General features: G+C 45.1%; 1 protein-coding gene across 1 annotated transcript in view; it reads left to right on the plus strand.

Annotated features, from left to right (window-relative positions):
- The first annotated feature begins 12,552 nt into the window (after nucleotides 1-12,552).
- The window catches only part of LOC124606661 (solute carrier family 22 member 7-like), a 193,212-nt gene continuing 180,662 nt past the window's right edge, over nucleotides 12,553-25,102 (plus strand). Inside the window, exon 1 of the mRNA XM_047138668.1 lies at nucleotides 12,553-12,623. Within this exon, the coding sequence (XP_046994624.1) occupies nucleotides 12,582-12,623 (42 nt within the window). The 5' untranslated portion in view covers nucleotides 12,553-12,581. The remainder of the gene's footprint in view (nucleotides 12,624-25,102) is intronic.

Raw genomic sequence — 25,102 nt, forward strand, 5'->3', positions numbered from 1 at the left:
TAGGGAACAGAAGTAAACGAGAACGAAATCTGAGCTGGCATAACACGTGCCCTGGCTTATACAGTGTGCGTCAAATAAAAAGTGGCCCAGACGAGTGGATACAATTGGACGTTAATGTATGTAGTAATATAGGACGAAAACACCCACAGCTACTTCCATCAAGATGAATCAACTGCCCATGCAGCCGCCTAAACCTTGGAGCACATTTACACAATCTACACGCCTGACCGACTTGTTAGCAGAAGTCAATCTGGTCATGGCGCTAGCAGGCCATTCAGGCCATCTGATCTGTCAGAGTGTGAGGATGCCTCAAGTCTAAGTTGTACCACGACAACACTCATAGTCTTCAAGAATGCAGCACAACCTTCCGGATGAGGCTGCAGGAAACTCCAGCAGTCCAGCTTCGATCCTCCGTCAGCAACTGGATGACCAGGGCCTAAAAGTGCAGAGAAATGAATGGCGGTCACTTTAAACATCTGTTGTAGTCAGGTTAGTAATGCATTTCCCTCTGGTGTGTTTCTTCGTACCCTATAACTCTTCTCTGGGCCACTGTTATTTGCCCCACCCTGTATAAGTGAGCAACGAACTGATGTGTACAATTTAACTACACATCAACTCATGTGCAATAAGCAACACCATCACAACTCCATGAAGAACGTGAATATGATACCAGAGGACGCCAAAGGCCAAGAAACAAAACGCTGTACGAAGCATAATGACTGACATAATAGTGTCACTCACACACATGATCGACCTGTACCAGCCCCAGCCATGCACATGCTAATGTCTGCTGAGCGCCGAACTTCAGACACACACAGCAGCGAGAAAATGGCAAGCCGACAGCTTACACCTGTTGCTGGTTAATCCACAGCCTTTATCTGGGCTCCAAATTCGATACACATCATCGAGATAATGACAGCCTGACAGCCTTTTTCCAATGTCTCTTAGTCCACATCCATGTGGCCTCAACCCTCCGTGGCATGATACTGAGAAGTGAGAGACAATCAAATAGGCTACACACAGTGCACATAGCTCGGAACTGCCCTCTCTTCTCAGTGGCCACAGCCACAATTTCAGTACACAAGCTGTCCGCTATCCAAGGCTCTGCGTTGGATCATGTGTTTCCAAAATTATGACTGAGGCTACACACCAGCCAAAGCTCACTGACATCTGCCTAAGCCACACACTATCAGTGCTACAGTGTACTCGTGGCAAACCTCCCTGATATTAGTTGCCAGAGGCATCCTGGCATGGGTCCACCCATTATTAACAGTAGCATCAGAATGAAACTGAATGGCACATCTGAACCTGCAAAGTAATTTTCCTATCAAAAGTGCTCCAAGACTCCTTCATCATTTGTATATCGTATACATCATCTATCCCCATGCTCCAGCACTTGATATGCAGGCACATAAAATATGTATATATAATATTTCAAAAGAAAAATACACGTAATAAATTCCCAAAAAATCATTATACACTGTCATTTTACAGCGACCTGACCAGCAGCCTTAGCATGCATGGTAATGTTCATATAGCTTGTGTGGGCATGGCCTGTGTATCCTTTCTGTTGCTATCACCCATTTTTCGGAATTAATGACAGTAATTAATCTGCTGCTCCCCAGAAAGAGCGCATATGCCCAGCGTATATGACTGTTATACAAGGCGGCAGTTTAGTTGAGTGTTTGCTGGTGAGGTCATTTTGATTATTTGAAATGTAAAGAAGGTGAAGAATTTCCTTGGTTTTCTCTTTGGTGTGTACACCTCAGAAACATCACACACTGTCCCACATGGTATTCTACTGCCCCAATAATTCCTGCGATTCGAGGGCCTTTCTATTGGCGCTTTGTACCAGTTTCCTGTAACTTCCTTGGGAATTTCACCAAATTGGCTCATAATCCTTCCCAAACCTAAGCTTAAAAATCTCTAATGCTGATGATATCTTCTAGCTATATACCACTTTATATGGTGCTAGACCTTTACTTTCATGGATCTTAGAATTATAAACTATGACAACAAATGGTCAAACGAATATGCCAAACGTTATGATTGCTATTTACATAGTGGCTTTATATTTTTCGTATTGTCTGGTGCATGCTCTTTGTTATTTCATTTTCCTGAGGGTGTAATGCTGTGGGTGTAATGCTGTTTCGTCATTCCAAACGCAAAATAGGTTCTGTGATCTATGATTAACATTTCTTGAACACCGAATGTCAACAATGAATTGTTTACTATGGCTTGTACCACTGTGTTGGCTTGCTAATCTGGTATAGCTATCATATCCATGTACCCAATAAAGTGGTCTATTATGGTCCCGTATATAGCGGTTCCCTGCCGGACCCTAGGATATCGATACTGATTATTTCACATGGGCAGTGTAAAAAGCTGATGGCTCAACTCAGCCCACTGTGAAAATGGTACATAGCTCATCACATATCCCACCAAATCCTGTTTACGTATAAACCACCAGTAATGCTCAGCAAATGATGGAACTTTCAGTGTTCCGAAACAAATCACGTACGCAAAATGGACTTTTACAGTTGCAGCTGCCCTATAAGAAGAGCACTTCATGAATGCTCACCTAAATCCCATTCTAAGGTCCTATGAGCCCCAAAGCGGCCAATTATTGTGCGCCCATTTTTTACACTTTATTCTGTTACGTAACTGGAACTGCAACACGTATTCTGAACTTTGTTGTCTTGCATAATACACTGTTGTGCAGAATAACTGTGGCTGCATTGCAAATAATATACTGTCTTGGTCACTGCATTTCACTTTATGCCACTCCACAAGGGAGCGACCCCCTCATTGTAATGCACCGCCCTTTCCACTAAGGTCATCTGCATTCTCGTGAATTTTTCCTTTTTATGTAATACTTCAAAATTGAATTTGCTTAGCTTCAGTAACCAATGTGTTAACTTCTAAATGGATCCTGAAACCCTAATAACCACTATAGCGCCACAGGATCCACTGTTACCTTAAATTTCTTACCATACAAATAACATAAGAGATCCAGCATTTCTTTCTCTGTGGTAGAATAATTTCTCTCTACTTCATTTACCGAACGAGGTGGCCGGCCGGTGTGGCCGAGGCGTTCTAGGCGCTTCAGTGTGGAGCCGCGCGACCGCTACGGTCGCAGGTTCGAATCCTGCCTCGGGCATGGGTGTGTGTGATGTCCTTAGGTTAGGTAGGTTTAAGTAGTTCTAAGTTCTAGGGGACTGATGACCTTAGATGTTAAGTCCATAGTGCTCAGAGCCATTTGAACCGTTTCGAACGAGGTGGCGCAGTGGTTAGCACACTGGACTCGCATTCGGGAGAACGACGGTTCAATCCCGCGTTCAGCCATCATGATTTAGGTTTTCTGTGATTTCCCTAAGTCACTTCAGGAATACGCCGGGATGGTTCCTTCGAAAGGGCACGGCCGACTTCCTTCCCTAATCCGATGAGACCGATGACCTCGCTTCGCTCTTTGGTCTCCTCCACCAAATCAACCCAATTATACGTCATTTAGCAGATGCGAGGCATCCACCCCATTGACTTCTTAACACTCGACCAAGTACCCGTATTTCTTGCATCACAAAAAATACGAACTCGTTTTGATAACTTGGAAACGCCAATACCAGACTAGGTATCAACAACCCCTTGAGTTTCTGAAAAAGACATTTGTATTCTGATATCCAACACAATTTTACCCCTTTTTTTAATAACTGCATAAGTGGTCACACTATTTCGTCAAACTTCAGTACAAATGTTCTATAACAATTTGCTAACATTAATGAAGACTGTGGTTCCTTCTCTATTTGAGGTGCTCCAAATGTTGTACCACCTTCAGTAATCTAGGGCCTGTATGAACCCTAACACGATTAAGTGCATGTCTTCAATTTAGCGCTTCCTGTGATGCGAAGTGAATCGTTTTCGAACTGGGAAACAGGTGTGCTGTGCGTAAACTCTGTTAACACCACTCTTAAAAGTAACATGCTCATACACATCCTTTGCAAAGACGATCCTACCGTCCAGATACATAACTGGCCTAGGTTTTAATCTCTACAAAACTCCATCCAACGAGTGCTAAAAATGGCTGGCACATTTCTGAAGCCTTACAGTATATGACTCTGGCAGTATCCAAAGGTACAATAAATGCGATTTTCGGCCAGTCTTCTAGTGCTACTTCTAGTTGACGATAGCCCCTCCAGCCTTTACATTATATTTGGGATTGCATATGCATCTTCAGTCATATGACTTTTGAGGTATCAATAATTGCTACAAACCTGATATGCATTAATTTTTGGTACAATTACTATTTGTGCATCCCATGGGCTGGTATTTTCTTTAATAATACTCTCCCATAATTGTTGATTAATGAACTCCTGCATCACCAGTTGTAGCTGATGTGGTACCCAATATCGTTTACGTACACAGATGATTTATTCCCAGTTAGGATTCTTTGGTGTGTCACTAGGAACGATTCATAATGATTAAACAGGTCTGCAGATTCTAACTCTCGTAATGCAGTTATAATGGCGGCTTACTTGTTGTTATGATTTGAGTTCATCCTAAACATCATTTTCATCTAGAATATCCAACAAATCTTTAGACTTCAGTTCCAAATTTACGTATACCAATGGGCACTACGTTATCATCATATATCTCCGGTACATGTACAACGCTTCTATGCACAAAACACTATGCTTTATCGAAATTCTACATTCTTTCCCAGAGGCTGAACCACACACAACACATTAACCTCCAGATCTGTTCTCCTGCTCACCGAAATGGTTCAAATGGCTCTGAGCACTATGGGACTTAACATCTGAGGTCATCAGTCCCCTCGAACTGAGGACTACTTAAACCTAACTAACCTAAGGACATCACACACATCCATGCTCGAAGCGACCGTAGCAGCCGCGCGGTTCCGGACTGAAGTTCCTAGAAGCGCTCGGCCACCGCAGCCGGAGGTCACCGAAAGCAATTTCCCTGTACGAGGGAGTACATTATCTTTGATCCATAGTCACTTTACACACAGTTCAACTGGTTTATCTTTCTGGAAAGACAGGCCTTATGGTAGCATCATACTGACAACAGTTCTACACAGAAGAAACGATGTACCAACTAGTTGTTAGCAGCAGACGCAGTGGCTGCGCCAAAGACTGAGACGGCATGGAGTTTTACAATAATTTATTGAACTTTCTTTACAATTTCTCCCTCATCGTCGCTGCCTAGCCCTGCGGATCCCTCCGCCTGGCTGCTGCTGTGTAGGTTCTCCGACAATGCGCTCAACACGCGCCGCTGATCGCACTCGGAGCCTCAGGCCACCAGTGCTCCGCTGAAGCCAGGATGCCCTGTGGTTGAGATGAAGTCGTCGCCGCTCGGCAGCCGCGTCGCCGTGAGGTCAGCTGCCGACGCCTGCTGCCTCGACGGCTGGGAAGCCATCAGTCACGATGTCCGCGAGGTCCCGTCATGGACGGACCACGCGCCGTGGGGCCGGGTTGCCTTGAAGTCCGGGCGTCAGTCCTCGGCGGCGCCTGTGACCAAGACCGCGCTGCGGCCGGTCCTGCTGGAAGTTCTCGCTGTAGTTAGTCAGCCATGGTGCCGACCGGATTCGGGCCGACCCCTAGAGCTGAAGTTGACATCTGGCGGCGAACGGATGACTCCTGCGAGCTGGAACAGACTTCCGGAATCTTCACCTACGAAGATTGAACATTCGGACACTGACCACGTTCGTCCTCAGATCCGAACTGCTTCCTGGTGGCTTCTGTCCGTTGCTGCCTGCGCTCCACTATTTATATCTGGCAGGAAGACGTTTTTTACCCTCGGTGGCAGCTTCTTGTTATTACTCCCGCAGTATATTGCAGCGTAACTTAGTGTGCTGGCCTCACTTCTCCTTACTCAGCACTCTCCAGGCTTCGCTTGGCGCTCGGTCTGTGTGCGTCCCTGCGTCAGTTTTTGGTAGACTGCAACTGTCAGCAAGGCTATCTGTGCCACGCTTACTTCGCAATGCCTCGATCGCCGGCTGCCTCTGTTTTGCCATTCTCCACTGCGTGAAGCAACACTTACTACATGTGGCCGCAACATAGTGTTATTATACATTGTCCAAAGACTATTTTAATGTGATGCTTATACAGGAAATGTACCCCTCAGATCATGCAATAGCAATTGCCTATAAGACGCTAAGCTTCCTTACATTCCCGTAAATGTCTTACCCCCGCCTGAACACTTAATATAACCAAACCCTGGAAACGTGCATCATTATGTGATGGTGGCTTTTGTATTGGTTTTTATATATTATGAAAACTGTAACGTTATTTAAAAATATTATTGTGTTATCCAAATTTACCGCGTGATGTGTTGTTGAGCAAATGCTATGCTTAATCAGTTTTACTGTAATCCAAAGAAAAATTAAACAACTTAGAAGGGGACACTCCATACTCTAAATCACGGATATTGATGCGCTTCAAATATGTAGTAGAGGCACTTACCCTCAGTACCTGGCTATCCGGTTTTTTAGCAACAGGCCTTGCTTTTTGAGAAAATCGATTTCGAAGTTCATTGCGCGCTTTGTATATCCGTAACATTATATATATTCCAAGCAAGTTAGCGTAGCGTAGCGGTAAAAAAAGTGTGTGTGAAATCTTATGGGACTTAACTGCTAAGGCCTTCAGTCCCTAAGCTTACACACTACTTAACCTAAATTATCCTAAGGACAAACACACACACACCCATGCCCGAGGGAGGACTCGAACCTCCACCGGGACCAGCCGCACAGTCCATGACTGCAGCGCCCGAGACCGCTCGGCTAATCCCGCGCGGCTCGTAGCTGTAAAGCTACCGCGCTGGTGATACCGTGTTCGAATCCTGCTCCCATATGTTTTTATGTCTGAAAGAACCGCCGGAAAATTTGGTCCTAACGTTCAAAACGAGTAGACGAATTAACTGGGAAATATAGAAATGTAGTCGTGTCCTAAACGAAATCCGGGGGGCTCACGAAACTGGTGTACGAAGAATTTTTGCGTTCTGTAATTCTTCCGTACGTGGGATAGAAATTTTTTTTTACATTATCGATTCGTGGAGAGGGCAAACCGAGTCAACTTTATACGATCATCTACACTCCTGGAAATGGAAAAAAGAACACATTGACACCGGTGTGTCAGACCCACCATACTTGCTCCGGACACTGCGAGAGGGCTGTACAAGCAATGATCACACGCACGGCACAGCGGACACACCAGGAACCGCGGTGTTGGCCGTCGAATGGCGCTAGCTGCGCAGCATTTGTGCACCGCCGCCGTCAGTGTCAGCCAGTTTGCCGTGGCATACGGAGCTCCATCGCAGTCTTTAACACTGGTAGCATGCCGCGACAGCGTGGACGTGAACCGTATGTGCAGTTGACGGACTTTGAGCGAGGGCGTATAGTGGGCATGCGGGAGGCCGGGTGGACGTACCGCCGAATTGCTCAACACGTGGGGCGTGAGGTCTCCACAGTACATCGATGTTGTCGCCAGTGGTCGGCGGAAGGTGCACGTGCCCGTCGACCTGGGACCGGACCGCAGCGACGCACGGATGCACGCCAAGACCGTAGGATCCTACGCAGTGTCGTAGGGGACCGCACCGCCACTTCCCAGCAAATTAGGGACACTGTTGCTCCTGGGGTATCGGCGAGGACCATTCGCAACCGTCTCCATGAAGCTGGGCTACGGTCCCGCACACCGTTAGACCGTCTTCCGCTCACGCCCCAACAACGTGCAGCCCGCCTCCAGTGGTGTCGCGACAGGCGTGAATGGAGGGACGAATGGAGACGTGTCATCTTCAGCGATGAGAGTCGCTTCTGCCTTGGTGCCAATGATGGTCGTATGCGTGTTTGGCGCCGTGCAGGTGAGCGCCACAATCAGGACTGCATACGACCGAGGCACACAGGGCCAACACCCGGCATCATGGTGTGGGGAGCGATCTCCTACACTGGCCGTACACCACTGGTGATCGTCGAGGGGACACTGAATAGTGCACGGTACATCCAAACCGTCATCGAACCCATCGTTCTACCATTCCTAGACCGGCAAGGGAACTTGCTGTTCAAACAGGACAATGCACGTCCGCATGTATCCCGTGCCACCCAACGTGCTCTAGAAGGTGTAAGTCAACTACCCTGGCCAGCAAGTTCTCCGGATCTGTCCCCCATTGAGCATGTTTGGGACTGGATGAAGCGTCGTCTCACGCGGTCTGCGCGTAGAGCATGGCATGGCAAGCCGTTCCACAGGACTACATCCAGCATCTCTACGATCGTCTCCATGGGAGAATAGCAGCCTGCATTGCTGCGAAAGGTGGATATACACTGTACTAGTGCCGACATTGTGCATGCTCTGTTGCCTGTGTCTATGTGCCTGTGGTTCTGTCAGTGTGATCATGTGATGTATCTGACCCCAGGAATGTGTCAATAAAGTTTCCCCTTCCTGGGACAATGCATTCACGGTGTTCTTATTTCAATTTCCAGGAGTGTATTCACTGATGAAAGGAAAGCGGGCACCAGCACCCCAAAAGTGGTCCCACCAAAGTGCACGCCTTATTGCTAGCCCTGCAATGTTAATTTTTAACGACAGGTGAAAATCTTCACGAAAATTATTCAGAATGCTCCCGACTTGATGAAAGACAATATAGAGATCGCTTCTAGGGAAGACTCGATATAATCACATTCGCTAATCCTACATCAATTCAGTGCACCTGATTTTGAAGGCATGATTAGATATACATGGTTCGAATCGAAATTAGCGGATGAAAGAGAAATCTTTTTGAAGTGCAAAAGAATTGTGTTGCCCGGTATCGCTCATCAAGAAACCGTGCGCCTGCAAGACGGTTGCTTTCATGAAATGCGCGTGGTGCTGCGAAAATTTGTGCTTCGGTTGTTTTTATGATAAGTATCACCCACAATATTGTCCTCGCACGTCAAGCAATGTGGACGATGAAAAATAAGATTTTGTGATATTGTATGACAGAAAAATTAATAACTGAATGTATCTTTATAAATCCGCACACCTTACACTTTGTTGATATTCTTTGAAATAAAATTGAAAAATTCGGTCGATTTTGGAAAAAAAAAACAAAAGTACACGAGCAGGATTCGAATACAGTACCTCCAGCGTGGTAGCCGTGAAACTTTACGGCTGCGCTACGCTAACTTGCTCGGAATATACGTAATGTTACGGGTATACAAATCGCACAATGAACTTCAAAATCGATTGTCTCAAAAACCAAGGCCCGTCGCTAAAAATCCGGATAGCCAGGAATTCAGGGTAAGTGTCTCTACAACATATTTGAAGCGCATCAAAATCCGTGATTTACAGTATGGTCCGCTTGTTAATCCGTAAAACCAGTATGTAATACATGTAATGAAATCAATCCCTCTGAAATTTACTCAGTCTCGTGAGCATCAAGTTCTATGGTCTTGTGCAATAAACTGAGAAAATTCCATATGCAAATAAAAGATGAAATACATTTTCCTTACCTTTTGAGTCGCAACGGGTGTAATCTTGGTACTCTATTCTCTCCATAGTATGCACATAAAATATTCAACCTTGGCTCAGCGAAATGCAATGCTGGCCGTAAAATAGCTTCATACAAATAATGTCAATACATCAGTTGATAAATGAATAACCTTGCAAATGTTAAGAGATAATTTTGGTTGGGATTTAAACAAAGACGACATGAAAGAGGATGAGGTACTGATAAAGGGATATGCTAAGACCGAATGCTTCAGTTCGAAAATTGTATTCAAAATAAAGTTTCTCCTTCACAAAATTTAATATCAAACATTTTACATTAACTTCAAAATCAGTGAACTTCTCAACTGTTCTACAATTCTCACTTACTGACGTAATTGACGTTACTTCGATAGCTACATTACGAGAGGTCTCACATCGTCTGACAAAATAGATTCCAAAATTTAACTTGTCTCTATCAGGATTAAAAAACCCACAAAAATATTACAAATCTGGTATATCTTAACAACCTATTGGTTCCTACATTCAAGTGTCGGTACCGCTAGAATTAGCAAAATCCACATTGCGCTGATGGATACTTAAAACTAAATAGACACAGATCCATTACCTTACAAAACTGCATTATGCTGCGTCCATTTACCAACAGCTAAATTCTCACAGCTAGCCACTAGCTTTAACTCTCAAATGCTACCTTTAACAGAGTGCAACGGCAACTGCTGCTGTTCTCTGCGCGTCTCTACTTACAATCGATTCTGCCACTCAGGCAACATCTTTGGTTCCGTGGTGTCAAAGATACAATCTCTTCTACATGTGATAACCATTTCATGTGATTTTTCATAAAATATATTACAAAATCGGGCTCCACTTATAAGTGGACCCCTCACAAAAGTTGAAGTTAATATTATTCTGGCTGCTTCACAACTGGAAAATTATTTAAGTCAGTGACTCAGTTGTGGTGCTTCTCGCATTAATTTATCCGACACGGTGTTTTTATATTAAAATACGCCACCACATACATATTACATGTATAATAATGTATATGACTTAAGCATACGACTTGTTTGTATGTAAGGGCTTTAAACTGATCCAATATGCAAACAAAATTACAAATATATGACTGTATTTGTTATTAAAATTGATTTTTGTTAATTATTTTTACTTTTGTGAAAATCCAAGGCTGGGGAGTTTCTCGCGATTTCGTTAAGCGAGGATCGAAAAACTTTACTGAACTCAGTTTACTCAAATATGACTCAATATTTGAAAAATTGATTGCTTTTATTGTTGCAAAGGAAAAATCGCGAATAAAGAGAAATCTCCTACATTTACGTTTATTTTTCCTTGTCAGAATTAGAGAATATTATTTATTACTACTCTGGGCCGTTATCATTTAGAACAATGGCGCTGACCTCTGCACCAATGTTCCCCTGTAAAATTTGCTTAAAGACATTAACTTTACCACTTCATTAACATTGAAGCTGATACAGATAAAAATTGACTTTGAAGTAATATTTGATTATATTTAAACTAAATATTATACGAAACTTACACGTTTTCGTACCACGTCACAAAATGGCTTCTTACACTACAAAAAAAGAAAACAAAAAACAACAAAAGGGTAGAGAAGAGATCTTTTTCAAAAAAAGACAGAGATTGCAATTACATTTACAGATCATATTAATTTATTGCAGAGTCTTTGTTATTTTTCTAAGAAGAGATAATATTTATATGTTTGAAAGTTCACACAGTAACACATTTTGTTACGACGTCAATTTTTGTATATTTGCGAAGTTATTTAATACCATTTTTATCATGTTACGTGACGTACCGCGCCCATTATCCCCTACTTCACACAGCTTATAACATGGAGGGTTTTACCAGGTCCAAACGAGGTCCAAACTTTCCCTGGACTCGTGTGCACCTGCGCCGATAAGAACATGAATTTTCTCGCATCCAGCGAACCAATTAAACAGTATTCCATCTCTCCTTATGTATCACATGTGTTGAATTTCATTGTGAGCGCCGTGTGGCACTTTAACGGTTGGTTATTGCCATTCACTCCTTCATAAACTACTCCCTATTCTACCTACAATCCCATTCCCAATACCCTACTTTTCCTTACATCTTACTCTCTGCTGACGCAATCTCACCATATGTGGCATGAGGACTCACAACGGTAACATTTGACGTCAGCGGAAAAAATATCCTTTGAATCATACACAAAAGAGTGCAGTTTTGCAAGTGGGGTCGGCACAGTTGTTCCAAGGCGGATGGTGCATTATCTGAAGATGGCCTATTACGAAGAGGACGACACCGGCCATATCTTTAATAAATGGCTGTGCGATCCAGACAGTTTTTTGCTAATTTCACTTAACTAAGAAATCACTGTTAAATCACAACAATGTTATCTAAAATGATATCAAGAACCAGTTTCAACAGTTTTGGGTCTGGTTGCCTTAATAGAGAATATAATAGGTTTATGGTATTTTTCTCAACCGAATTATCATATACATCATGCACGGAGGTGGCACAACGTCGTACTGGTAACTGCCGATTTATTTGTAATTTTGAGTTCGTAGTCGCTGAAATAACATCACATGCTAAGTCAACATCTGAAGCTTTATTTAGTTACCTCCCCCCCTTTGTTTCAATTCACTTCTTTTCTCACGCAATTCAATATACGTCATCAAAATAATATGAGTAATAACAAGCAAATATTAATCGTGATAGAAGCCACGCCACAATGTTTTCAAAAGAAAAAACTTAAAAGACTTTGACTATATGTTTCAACCATGGTGGGTTTACACATTTTACCTAAATGAGATATTGAGTAACAGCACAGAAAAGTACCTTCCTCAGGAGAACTGCTATCGTTAAGTGATAACAACGTATTTACCTTAATTCAAGGCAAACTGTTTCCTCGAAGTTTTTTTTCGGCATTGATGCAATCACTAGTATCCCCAAAGTTGAGCAACTAATGAGAACGATAATGCGTGATAAGCTGCAGAAGTACTTTTGCACAGTTGTTAGTGCTGAGAAGTATTCACAGTTTACGATACAACGTGTAATAGCACTGACACGAGTAATACTGCAGCAATGCGGAACAGTGCTCACGATGGCAGTCCACATGCGTTTCAGGTATGCGCAATTCGCTTCACGCATTACTGATTTGCTATACAATGAGTGAAAAGTGAGAAACTCAGTATGTTACACAATTGGTCGAATGCTGAAGTTTTAGCTTGATCATTGTCCTCTTTCGTCTCTTTCTTATCTTGTTCCATGTAAATGCATGTCTTTTATGATGTAATATGTAAATTTGTGACGCTTTCGAAAGTTCTCGAGCGTTTCTCAAGACGCAATTCATATGCAATCACTACTTCGATGGCCACTCTTGTATTTTACAGAAACTGTTGTATTAGTTCACGAGTAATCGATCCTAAACAACTCTGCTCTATAGTCCCAGACAGATACTACTCCTGTTATTGGTAAACCGAACGAGGTGGCGCTGTGGCAAGACACTGGAAGCGTATTCAGTCTTCACGTATTCATCGAGATTCAGGCATTCGGCAATCAGTCCTAAATGGCTTAAAGCAAATTCCAGGATTACTTCTTTGAAAAGGACAGGCCGATTTCCTCTCCCTCTCCTCCCGAGCTTCTGCTGACTCATCGTCCGTATGACAAATATTAATCCTCGATCTTTCCTTTCTTTTCTATAAGTACACTCCTATTTCATTGTGGGTGGCATACTACTTTATTGTCCACAAAGGGAGCAAGTATGGAGCTGATGACACCACAATACCCGTTCCCATTGCAAGTAAAAACTGCTGCCTTAAACTGACATTGATCCTGTACCTATACCATGTACTCCTCTCAGTCGATTCTTTCTGATAAGCTGTTACGCAAACGTGCAAGTCTCTCACGTGCCTCCACGAGGTCACCAAGCATGTGGGAGGAGGGGGGAGGGGGGAGGGGGTGTCATTATTACATGTACACACTATTTAACGTTTCAGCCATTATGTACAAGTGCAGCGCCTCTACTTCCCTGTAATACGTAAGATGCTTCAGTATGGCCGATTTTGTACTACACGGGAGCGGGACCTAAATATAAATATTAGGTCTCAATATAAACCGAAAGCTTCACATTCCTCCTAAATCGTATCACTAGATGAACAAATAGTGTAGCAAATATATCGAAAAGAGATCCATAGTCATGTAATAGAATAAGTGGTCGTGGAAGAAATTGCTGCTCGTTACTCGTCTCCCTCCCTTCCACTCCCTCCTCCCGCCCCCCCCCCCCTCAACAAGTCAAAGACACATTTACCAAGGACCACACATACGGTGCTTATTTATTCTATCTACAGCCCTCCATATCAGTCTTATATTCATGTTCTCTTATGTTGTTTATGCTTGATTACAATGTTTCGAGATGTATGCTGTAAGTACTCTGTGTGATATTTACCCCAGAATCTCTCCGAGTTCATCCTCTCCAGCTCAACACGCTTTCCTTGTATTTATGACTAACTTTACGCATCTCTGCATTGATACTAAAAAATTTAGAGCAGCAATTGAATATTAGTGTTAACGGGAATCTGGAAGAGGGCTCCACTGCGGTTAGTCATTTCCATCATAGATTATTTGGTTATTTATTAGGAGTTTTTAATTAACCTACAGTTTATTGGTCGCAAAACATTATTTCATTACCATACTTTCCTACTTCTTAATATACTACCATACTACCACTGGCGAACTTCTATCAGGACAAGACTGTTACGGAGAGGATGGCATCTGCACTTCACACTAACTCTAAAAGCACTCTCAGAGACATTGTCAAATTCTTATTTTCCTGAGCCCATCATAAACTTCATATTATTTTAGATCATCAGTTTCAACCAGAAAAGAGCACGACATATGTCTGTAGTTCGTTGACGGATGATAGAAGTTGATTCCTTCTGGGCTAAGGTTTAATGACTGACTTGCAATCGGCCTTGGTCAGCATTCGATTTGGTTTACATGGATGATCCAAACAATCTCTTTCTATTTTGGCATACATACCCTTATTATTCGCTATTTGAAACCTGTAACTTGGTTTGGTTCCTTGTGTCTCCAATGAATCTTTCTTTGCCGATACTGCTTTAGGTCAGCCGTGACTTTCAAAAATCTTCAAATGTGTGTAAAATCTTATGGGACTTTACTGCTAAGGTCATCAGTCCCTAAGCGTACACACTACTTAACCTAAAGTATCCTGAGGACAAACACATACACCCATGCCCTAGGGAGGACTCGAACCTCCGCCGGGATCAGCGGCACACCGTGACTTTCAGACACCATAATATATACTACTGAAATAGAGTAGCATATGAGGTCTATGCTGTGCTTTCCAGTATTCTCATATTATCTTTTCAAATTCTCTTCTTCACACCAAATTTGGAAATTTGTGGTAAGGTCTCATGGGACTGCTGACGTCATCGGTCCCTAAGCCTACACATTACTTAAACATTACTTAAACTAACTTACATTATGGACAACACACACACCCATGCCCGAAGGAGAACTCGAAACTCCGACGTCTTTACACCATCTTCTCAGTCCGCCCCGGTAGCTGAGTGGTCAGTGTGACAGACTGTCAATCCTAAGGGCCCGGGTTCGATTCCCGGCTGGGACGGAGATTTTCTCCGCTGAGGGACTGAGTGTTGTGTTGTCCTAATCATCATCATTTCATCCCCATCGACGTGCAGGTCGCCGAAGTGGCGTCCAATCGAAAGACCTGCACCAGGCGAACGGTCTACCCGACGGGAGGCCCTAGCCACACGACATTTCCATTTTTACCATCTTCTCGTTGTCTTATCTACATCAGAGAACAATTTACTTCATCATTTAAACAGTAGCAGAATACTAGGTCGTTTTACTATGAAACTTCCTGGCAGATTAAAACTGTGTGCCCGCCCGAGACTCGAACTCGGGACCTTTGCCTTTCGCGGGCAAGTGCTCTACCAACTTTCAGGAGTGCTAGTTCTGCAAGGTTCGCAGGAGAGCTTCTGTAAAGTTTGGAAGGTAGGAGACGAGGTACTGGCAGAAGTAAAGCTGTGAGTACCGGGCGTGAGTCGTGCTTCGGTAGCTCAGTTGGTAGAGCACTTGCCCGCGAAAGGCAAAGGTCCCGAGTACGAGTCTCGGTCGGGCACACAGTTTTAATCTGCCAGGAAGTTTCATATCAGCGCACACTCCGCTGCAGAGTGAAAATATCATTCTGGAAACATCCCCCAGGCTGTGGCTAAGCCATGTCTCCGCAATATCCTTTCTTTCAGGAGTGCTAGTTCTGCAAGGTTCGCAGGAGAGCTTCTGTAAAGTTTGGAAGGTAGGAGACGAGGTACTGGCAGAAGTAAAGCTGTGAGTACCGGGCGTGAGTCGTGCTTCGGTAGCTCAGTTGGTAGAGCACTTGCCCGCGAAAGGCCAAGGTCCCGAGTTCGAGTCTCGGTCGGGCACACAGTTTTAATCTGCCAGGAAGTTTCATATCAGCGCACACTCCGCTGCAGAGTGAAAATCTCATTCTCGTTTTACTATGCTTAATTGCAGTTAAACCTATGAAATAATCCACTGGTGTTGACATGGTGCTTAGCCAATCTTATGACAAAAGCAGAGAGAGAATTTTAAGTCCTTTCTTGGCATTGTAATTCTCTCCATGTCAAGCGTTACTTACTCCGTATACATTCTGATCTATTGAATTAGCATTTCCAGTTTAATAAATGTAGAATATAATTTACATAGTCTGTGCAATAGAATGCACGGACAGTAGGTTAATGTACTGTTCTCTTGGCACGTACTATGCGCTACATTTCACGCCATTTAAACATCCTTCGGAAGTTCACAACTGGTTTATGGAGAGACGAATGCTTGGACCTATGTCGTTTTTTATTTACTCGCTCCTTGTTGTCGGAATGTTCGCATGTATCCACAGGTAACCCACGTGATCTTCAGTGCCTCGAACGTCCAATGGCAGGGTTTCTACACCCATGCTAATGTCTTAGACCCAGTCACGTATAACATGTAGAGGCGCAAGCATCGTACGGTTGCGTCTACACTCCATACGAATAATGTACTACTGGGTGGTATAGCTGCTCTCTTCTTCTTGTAGTGACGCCCTTAATAGGCGAATGATTTACTGCTTGTTGCTCTTCTCCCTGCTGTTATGATCCGAAATAGTCTGCGTCAGTTCCCACTATCATGAAGTTGTTGCCATGGCCATGACCGTACCGAGGGCGTGGCGAGTTAAGTCCACACGGCAAGGACGTAGGCACAGAGCGGCCCAAAAACTGACCGGAAAAGAACCGAGAAAGAAAGACAGTTTAAGAACTAACTGGAAGAGGCGCATTATTTCTTTTAATCCGTGTGCCCACTCGCAAGTAAACCTTTTCCGCTAGCTTGCAGAGTCTTCATGTACAAGTTCTTGGACTTAGCAAAGATCCGTAGCAAGTCGACTTGCGCAAGTTTTGTCAACTTTCGAAAGTAGCTTTGGTAAGTTAGTGGAGTCACTTTCTTGCACCTTGTAGCAAGCACTTGATGAAGTTGCCAGTTTCTCGAAGTTTTTCTTCAACTTACAGAAATTTTTCTCCAATTTACAGAAATTTTGCGTGTTCTAGAGGGGCGGGAGAGGAGAGGGGGGGGGGGGGGGGGGGAGCAATCCGGATAATCTGCCCCAGGCGGCAATTTCAGGGGGCACCCAATTCATTTTCTTGAAGCAAAAAATCTTGTTTCACAAAGCGCCTAGCATTCAACACATCTTGGTTTATCGATTATTCATGTGATTTTGAAACGCATCCTTGTTTGTTTTTGAACATTTTTGAATACATTATAAGTTGACCTCTGAATGAATCATAAGTTGATTTTTGCATGCATGCTTAGTGTACGTGATGTCTCTGCTAGGAGAATCCCCGTCGCTTCTATAAATTAAAACTTTCCCGGAGACAAAAGGGCACGAGGCTATGCGAGCTGTGTCGAATAAACCCGGACGGGTGATTTCCAATCGGTGTTCCTTTTTTGTGGTTGATTGGGTGTGGGAATAATCAGCGTTGTTTTAGTTATTGTGGAAATCCGTAGATTCAGACTACCAGAGTGGAAATAAACGACTAATAGTAATAACACACCGTCAGGTGGCTTGCGGAGTATGGATGTAGATGTAGATGTAGATGTAGATGTAGAAAGGTTACATTTTCTCTTCTCACTGTATCCAAGAAAAAGAAATTTTGACAAAATTTTTGGAAGGTCTCTACATTACTAGGGACCGCTTGTGCAGTTCCCTGTCAGCAGGCGCTTAGATTCCATTATCGGAATAGCGCGGAAAACACTCGATAATTGAACCGGTGATTCTCGCAGGTTTAGTGATGTTGACTGGAGAATAATTTTGACAATTGCAGGAGTAGTTACAGAATTAGAGATGACAAAATATTTTGTTGGAACGAGGAAGGAGAAGAAACCGGGACATCACGCAAATTGTATGGACGAATATGACGATTCCAAATGTACGAGGGTCGTTTAATAAGTAATACTCCTCATTTTTTTCTCAGAACATATTTATTGTTAAGAGTCGGTATTTGGTGACAATATACACCAATCTTGTCCTTGTCCTATTTTTCTGCGTAGTCTCCATCACATTCTATGGCCGTACGCCAGCGTTGTGGAAGCGCAGGTATTACCTGCTGGTAAAAGTTCTTGTCCAGTAGGCGCAGTCATGTTTTCAGTGCGTGACTGGCACTCTCGATCATTGCAGACGCACTACCTTTGCTGACCGACAACTGTTGAGCCAATTCTGGACTTGTGTTGCGCCGATCGGCACGAATAATGGCACCCGCACGAGTCAGCATGGCTGGAGCAGTGGCTGTCAAAGGACGTCGCAAGTGTGGCTGATCATGGAGCTCTGTTTTTGCATTTCCTGAGGCTGTAACTTTATTTACGCATCGCCCAGCTGTACTCCTATCAACTGCAGCATCGCCATACAAGGCACACAAACGTTCATGGATCTTCACCACGGCGACAGAGCCATACCACGAATACGATAGGTTTTCTCCGCCAATAGTGCCACGGGCCGTCCAGAGTCAGTTTTCTTGTAACCGTACATTTCGTGACCACCGGTACGAGCAATCAAGTACAGTGCATCCATTCCTACCAAATCTTTCTGCAATATCGCAGAACAGACATCCAGTTTCTAGTAACCCCATTACACGACCTCTTTCAAAATCAGTGAGGTGCTGATAATAGCGTCTTTGGCGCCTCAAAGGCATTCTGCACTAACATCAACTCACCATGTGCAATCTTAACGGTGATTAACGATCATGACCATCAAAGAGTGTATTTATAGCAAACCTGATTTGCATGCTGATAGTGGCGCTACACGCGCCACTCTTACGGGACTGGCACAAAGCTTGGATAGACATCATCTATCACATGTAGAAACTCGCCTACCAAGCTCCGTATATGTCACAAAACTCCTTCTTACTGCTGTAATTTCTTCCGTCAGTGTAATTAAACAGCAGTTAATTATCACAAAACAATCGAACTCTTCAGAATTAGCAAAACGAAATATTTTATAGTGGGAGCACTGACGACTACTAAATAAGGCAGTCAACCTCAAGGCTCACCACATCACAAAGATCGCAGCACATTGGCAGACCAAAAATAAAACCGCATTCCTTTTATCAAAATAATATTAAGTACGAAGCATTTCAAGCAATAAGGGTTAATTGCCATTGGGCGTTGATCATTAACACAAATATAAGTCAAGAACTTCAGCCGATGAAACGAGTAACTACACACAGTACCTGTACAAATGGCATAAGCTCCAATGATGAATACTTATTACATCAAATACGCGAACATCTTAAGGCCCAATGATGAATACCTATTACAGAGAGCCCTTTCATGTAATTAAATATTACATAGAGCTCTCATTAAAGAACATGATGCTTCGCCCCTAAATGCCAATTGTAACTGATCAAAATTTTACTATTCGAAATTTTATAACATTTAAGACAGATACAGCATAACAAGTCAGTGGCCAGCGGCTATGCAAAGAACTTTCACAGTGGGTATAGGTCTGTTGTGACCTGGCAAGACAGCCAAGTCACTACGAGGTGAAGCCGAAAGGCACGCGTTAAAGCTTACGCAGGCTGGCGTGAGGTCTGGAAAATGACAAGGTCTTTATAGTAGCAAAAATAGTACGTAGCTTCTTGAATACTTAACTTTAATCCATAATTGGTGAAAATCGGTCTGACGGTACATGCATCACAAGATAAAAAGCAGTTGATAATGGCGCCTTGCTAGGTTGTAGCAAATGACGTAGCTGAAGGCTATGCTAACTATCGTCTCGTCAAATGAGAGCGTAATTTGTCAGTGAACCATTGCTAGCAAAGTCGGCTGTACAACTGGGGCGAGTGCTAGGAAGTCTCTCTAGACCAGCCGTGTGGCGGCGCTCGGTCTGCAATCACTGACAGTGGCGACACGCGGGTCCGACGTATACTACCGGACCGCGGCCGATTTAAAGGCTACCACCTAGCAAGTGTGGTGTCTGACGGTGACACCACATTCCTCCCCCGCAATTGGCGTAAGGTTGTGTTACAAGGCTTCCGCCCGCCGTGGGGAGGACCCCATGTTGACGTATGCGACGAGGTGGGGAGCCTAACAACAGGCGAGGCTGTGCCACCCGCACCCTGCCATTCGGTCCGAGGGGAGCTAGGAAACGCCTGAAAACCTAGTCCAGGGTGCACGCCAACATGCGGTGTATGCGCCCGTAAAGAGACAGGAGGGGCCGAAGGGTCGACCTCCATCGGGTCGGGGCACCCGACGGGCGAAGACGCCATATGGTCCGGAGCGGGCAAGAGTTCCATGTCGGAGGACAGCTGGTCACGGGAAGCGATCGGCGGCGCGTAACCCAGGGAGGCGCCCGGCGGTTGCAGCGACGTGTCCACTGCGGGCGTCGCCGGCGGGAGAACAGGCGGCGGCGGCGGTGTCGGCGCGTCGCCATGGGGCAAAATGGAAGGCACCGTCGGTAACACTTGGGGCTGAGGCGAGCCAGTAGATGGGTCCCCAGGGCGCTGACCGGACGGCACCGTCGCCGAAAGCAGACGGGGAGCGGCAGATCCCGGGCGACGACAGAGGCGCAGCTGATTGAGATGGCGACGCACCTCACCAGAGGCCCCCAAAACCAGATACATAGCGCGGCGGAGGCAGCGAAGAATGCGCCCTGCAAGCCAACTCCGTGAACCTCGATAGTGACGATAGTAGACAACGTCGCCCGGAGCAAAAGCTGGCGTCTCCCGCTGCACAGGAACCTGATGCGGCGGATGTAGGAAAGACATCAAGGTCAGATGAGGACGACCGTGAAGCAACTCAGCCGGCGAGCGACCCTCTCGGGGCTGAGAGCGATACGAGGACAAAAAGAGCAATAACGCGTCCTCCCGAGAATGCGACTCTTTCAACTTCAACATCTGTGACTTGACAGTCCTGACCAAACGTTCAGCGGCACCGTTTGACTGCGGCGAAAACGGCGCGGACGTCAGATGTTGAATACCATTGGCCTTGCAGAATGACTGAAATTCTGCAGACATGAATTGTGGGCCATTGTCGGAAACAATAGTCTGTGGAAGACCTTCAGTGCAAAAGATAGCGGATAACGTTTGGATGGTGGCAGATGACGTCGTGGAAGACATCCGGACAACAAAAGGAAAATTACTGAAGGAATCGACAACAACCATCCAGAATGGACCAGCAAAATCGATGTGTAAGCGTTGCCAAGGGGAAGTGGCTTTTGGCCATGCAAAGAATTTCCGCGGTGGTGCGGATTGTTGTTCGGCACACGCCATGCAAGAAGAGCACATTTTCGTAATCGCAGCATCGATTCCAAACCAAGTACAGTGCTGACGAGCAAGTTGTTTCGTTCGCACTATACCCCAATGTCCTTCGTGGAGATACCGTAAGACAGAGGACTGTAACGAACGTGGGACCACGACCCTGGACTGATCATTATCAGAACGCAACAGCAAAACACCACGTCGTACAAAAAGTCTCTCCTTGTGAGCAAAAAATCGGCGAACCAGCGGATCCACGATCCGTGACTTTGACAAGGGCCATTGCGTAGCAACAAAACGCAGAACGGTAGCAAGGACAGGGTCAGCAGCTGTGGCTGTAGCTACACGACGAAAATCAATCGGAAACGATTCGACCACGTCATCGGTTTCCGCATCAATGAACATGCTTGAATGCTCGAATGCTCTATCCTCAGCAACAGGCAAACGGGACAACGCATCGGCGTTTCCGTGCTTAGCAGTGGACCGATACAAGATATCGTAGCGGTACTGCGAGAGGAAAATAGACCAGCGAATGAATTTCTGCGCTGTACGTGGAGGTACAGGCTTGTTCGGATGGAAAAGCGATGTCAAAGGTTTGTGGTCCGTGATGATGGTAAAGTGACGACCATACAAGAAATCATGCAACTTTGTAACACCACATACGAGAGCCAAAGCTTCTTTCTCGATCGGTGAATAATGTCTTTGTGCAAACGAGAGCAATTTGGACGCAAAGGCAACAGGGCGATCGTGCGAGCCATCTGTGCGCGCAAGCACAGCACCGATCTCGAAATCCGATGCATCCACCATCAACAAAAGGGGCTTCCGGAGATCGGACGGCGTAAGGCAAGTATTGGAAAGCAACGCCGATTTCAACTGGCGAAAGGCACGTTCGCATTCCGTCGTCCAGACGAACGGAACACCATTCCGGCGTAAGCGATGAAGCGAAGCTGAAATGGAAGAGGCGTGGCGCACATAGCGATGATAATAATTGATTTTTCCCAGCACACTCTGTAGCTGCTTCAAATTCTGCGGCGAAGGCAAGTCTTGTATGGCACGGAGGTGCTCTGGACTGGGATGTATGCCTTGGGCATTGAGTACATGGCCCAGATAGGGTAAGTCACGAGCAAAAAACACACATTTGTCCTTCCGCAAGCGAAGACCATTTTGTCACAAGACCTGAAATAATGTTCTGAGATTGGCTAAATGTTCTCCTTCCGTCTTTACGGAGATCACAATATCGTCCAGATAGTTTTCTGCAATAAAGACCGACGCACAAACTGTTTGCAGATATTGCTGAAACAATGCAGGGGCGGATGCACATCCGATTGGCAGTCGTTTGACTCGATACAAACCAAGATGCGTGTTAACCACCAAAACGCGCTGGGATTCTTCGTCCACCGGTATTTGCAAGTACGCATCTGCTAGGTCCAACTTCGAAAAATATTTACCCGGGCGGGGTAAAGGAAAAGTTGCAGTCACTAGTTGTGGATTCACCGTTGCCTTGAAGTCCACGCAAAGTCTCAATTTTCCGGAAGGTTTTTGCAAAATTACTAAGGGTGATGCCCAGAGAGAAGCCTGCACACGTTCAATTACACCTTGTGATTCCAAATCGTTTAATGTTCTTGCGACATCATCACGCAATGCGTGGGGAACATTGCGCGCTCTGAAAAATTTCGGTTGCGCGTTTACTTTCAGTTCCAAATGTGCTTTATAGTTCTTAGCGCAACCAAGGCCCGGTGCAAAAATGTCTGCAAATTCGTCACATAGACGAGAAACACTGGCTGCAGGCACAGTCTGGTTCACTGATAGGCCCTGATTGACTATAGACAAGTTAAACAACTGAAATAAATCTAAACCAAACAAGTTCACTGCAGAAGAAGAACGAAGGACGTACAATGACACAAGTTTTGTTTGTCCCTTGTATGTTGCAAGAAGGCTGCACTGTCCTAACACAGGGAGCCCGTGACCTGAATATGTAGTTAGCTTAACATTTGCGGCACGCAACGGAGGTGTGCCCAGCTGTTTGTACATGTCGTGATTGATCAATGAAACTGCAGCTCCGGTATCGAGCTGGAATGGTATCACGTTGCCATTAATGTCCAAGTCTACAAAGGTTTATTGTCCTGCTGACGACAAGAGCGACTGTCTCGTGTAACATGAACTGACACTGGTACTGAATCACTTGCGACTTGACGGGATTTCCGGCGATGTCGATGCACACTATTTGTGGGACGAACACTGTCACTGTTAGAGAGATTGGCACTGGGCGGAGTGGAATGAACGACATGAATTTCCATGGGCGAAGGTTCACGAGCCTGAGTATCCTTGGTTCGATTCCTATTCCAGCGTGAAGCAAAAGGCCTGGAATGGTTGTGAGTTTCCGATCGGAGCTTTTTCTGGCAAACACTTTGAACATGTCCTTTTTTATTACAGAAAAAGCAAACAGCCTGGCGTGATGGGCAATTCTCACGCGAATGTCTAGTAGCACATCGCGGGCATGATTTTAGCACTGCATTTGCTTGCTTGCGCGGCAGCTGCACGGACGGGCGCGAGGGCTGTTTACTGTTCTGTGCAGCGCGCCCGATGGGCCGGTGAATGTGACACACGGCTGGTGAAGTTTCAAATGATTCCTGAGCAAAGTCAAGTGTGTCCTGCCGATCCAATATGTCCATCACTTGTTGAAGGGAGGGATTGACAAGTTTTAAAATCTGTTCCCTTATACGAACATCCGAAACGTTTTGTGCAATAGCATCATGTACCATAGTATCTGAATAAGGGAGTCCACATTCACACTCAAAAGCACAATCCCGAGTAAGGCCTTGCAAGGTTGCAACCCACTCCCGATTAGTCTGACCGGCCGTACTTTTTGCACGAAAGAACGTATACCGTTTGGCAACTACATTGACTGACTCTTTGAAATATGTATTTAATGCAGACAAAATTTCTTCGTAGGATAGAGTTGCTACGTCGCGTCGGGGAAACAATTTGACTATCACACGGTACGTGGACATGCCAACGCATGATAATAAGAAAGGCTGCCGCTCGTTACCTTGAATTCTGTATGCGGCGAGATGCAATCCAAATTGGCGTGACCACTCCGTCCAGCTTTCCAGTGCCGCATCAAAAGGACGAAAAGGTGGTGCAACTGCGTGTTGTGGCTGCGGTAGCGGTGGAGCCGCTGCGGCCGCATCGTTTTGCATTGCACGTTGACCCTGGACGAGCTGTCCAAGGGCATCCAATAAGGCCAGCGTCTGCTGATTCTGTAAGCGATAAAATTCGGACAGTACATCTGGAGATGGTGGCAAAGCCATTACACAAGTATATCAGTCTATCAATACGAACGCAAATCTTCGTCGCCAATTGTTGTGACCTGGCAAGACAGACAAGTCACTACGAGGTGAAGCCGAAAGGCACGCGTTAAAGCTTATGCAGGCTGGCGTGAGGTCTGGAAAATGACAAGGTCTTTATAGTAGCAAAAATAGTACGTAGCTTCTTGAATACTTAACTTTAATCCATAGTTGGTGAAAATCGGTCTGACGGTACATGCATCACAAGATAAAAAGCAGTTGATAATGGCGCCTTGCTAGGTCGTAGCAAATGACGTAGCTGAAGGCTATGCTAACTATCGTCTACCGAGCGAGGTGGCGCAGTGGTTAGACACTGGACTCGCATTCGGAAGGACGACGGTTCAATCCCGCGTCCGGCCATCCTGATTTAGGTTTTCCGTGATTTCCCTAAATCGCTCCAGGCAAATGCCGGGATGGTTCCTTTCAAAGGGCACGG

Source organism: Schistocerca americana, chromosome 3 (assembly GCF_021461395.2).
Source record: "Schistocerca americana isolate TAMUIC-IGC-003095 chromosome 3, iqSchAmer2.1, whole genome shotgun sequence".
Classification (NCBI taxonomy): Eukaryota; Metazoa; Arthropoda; class Insecta; order Orthoptera; family Acrididae; genus Schistocerca; species Schistocerca americana.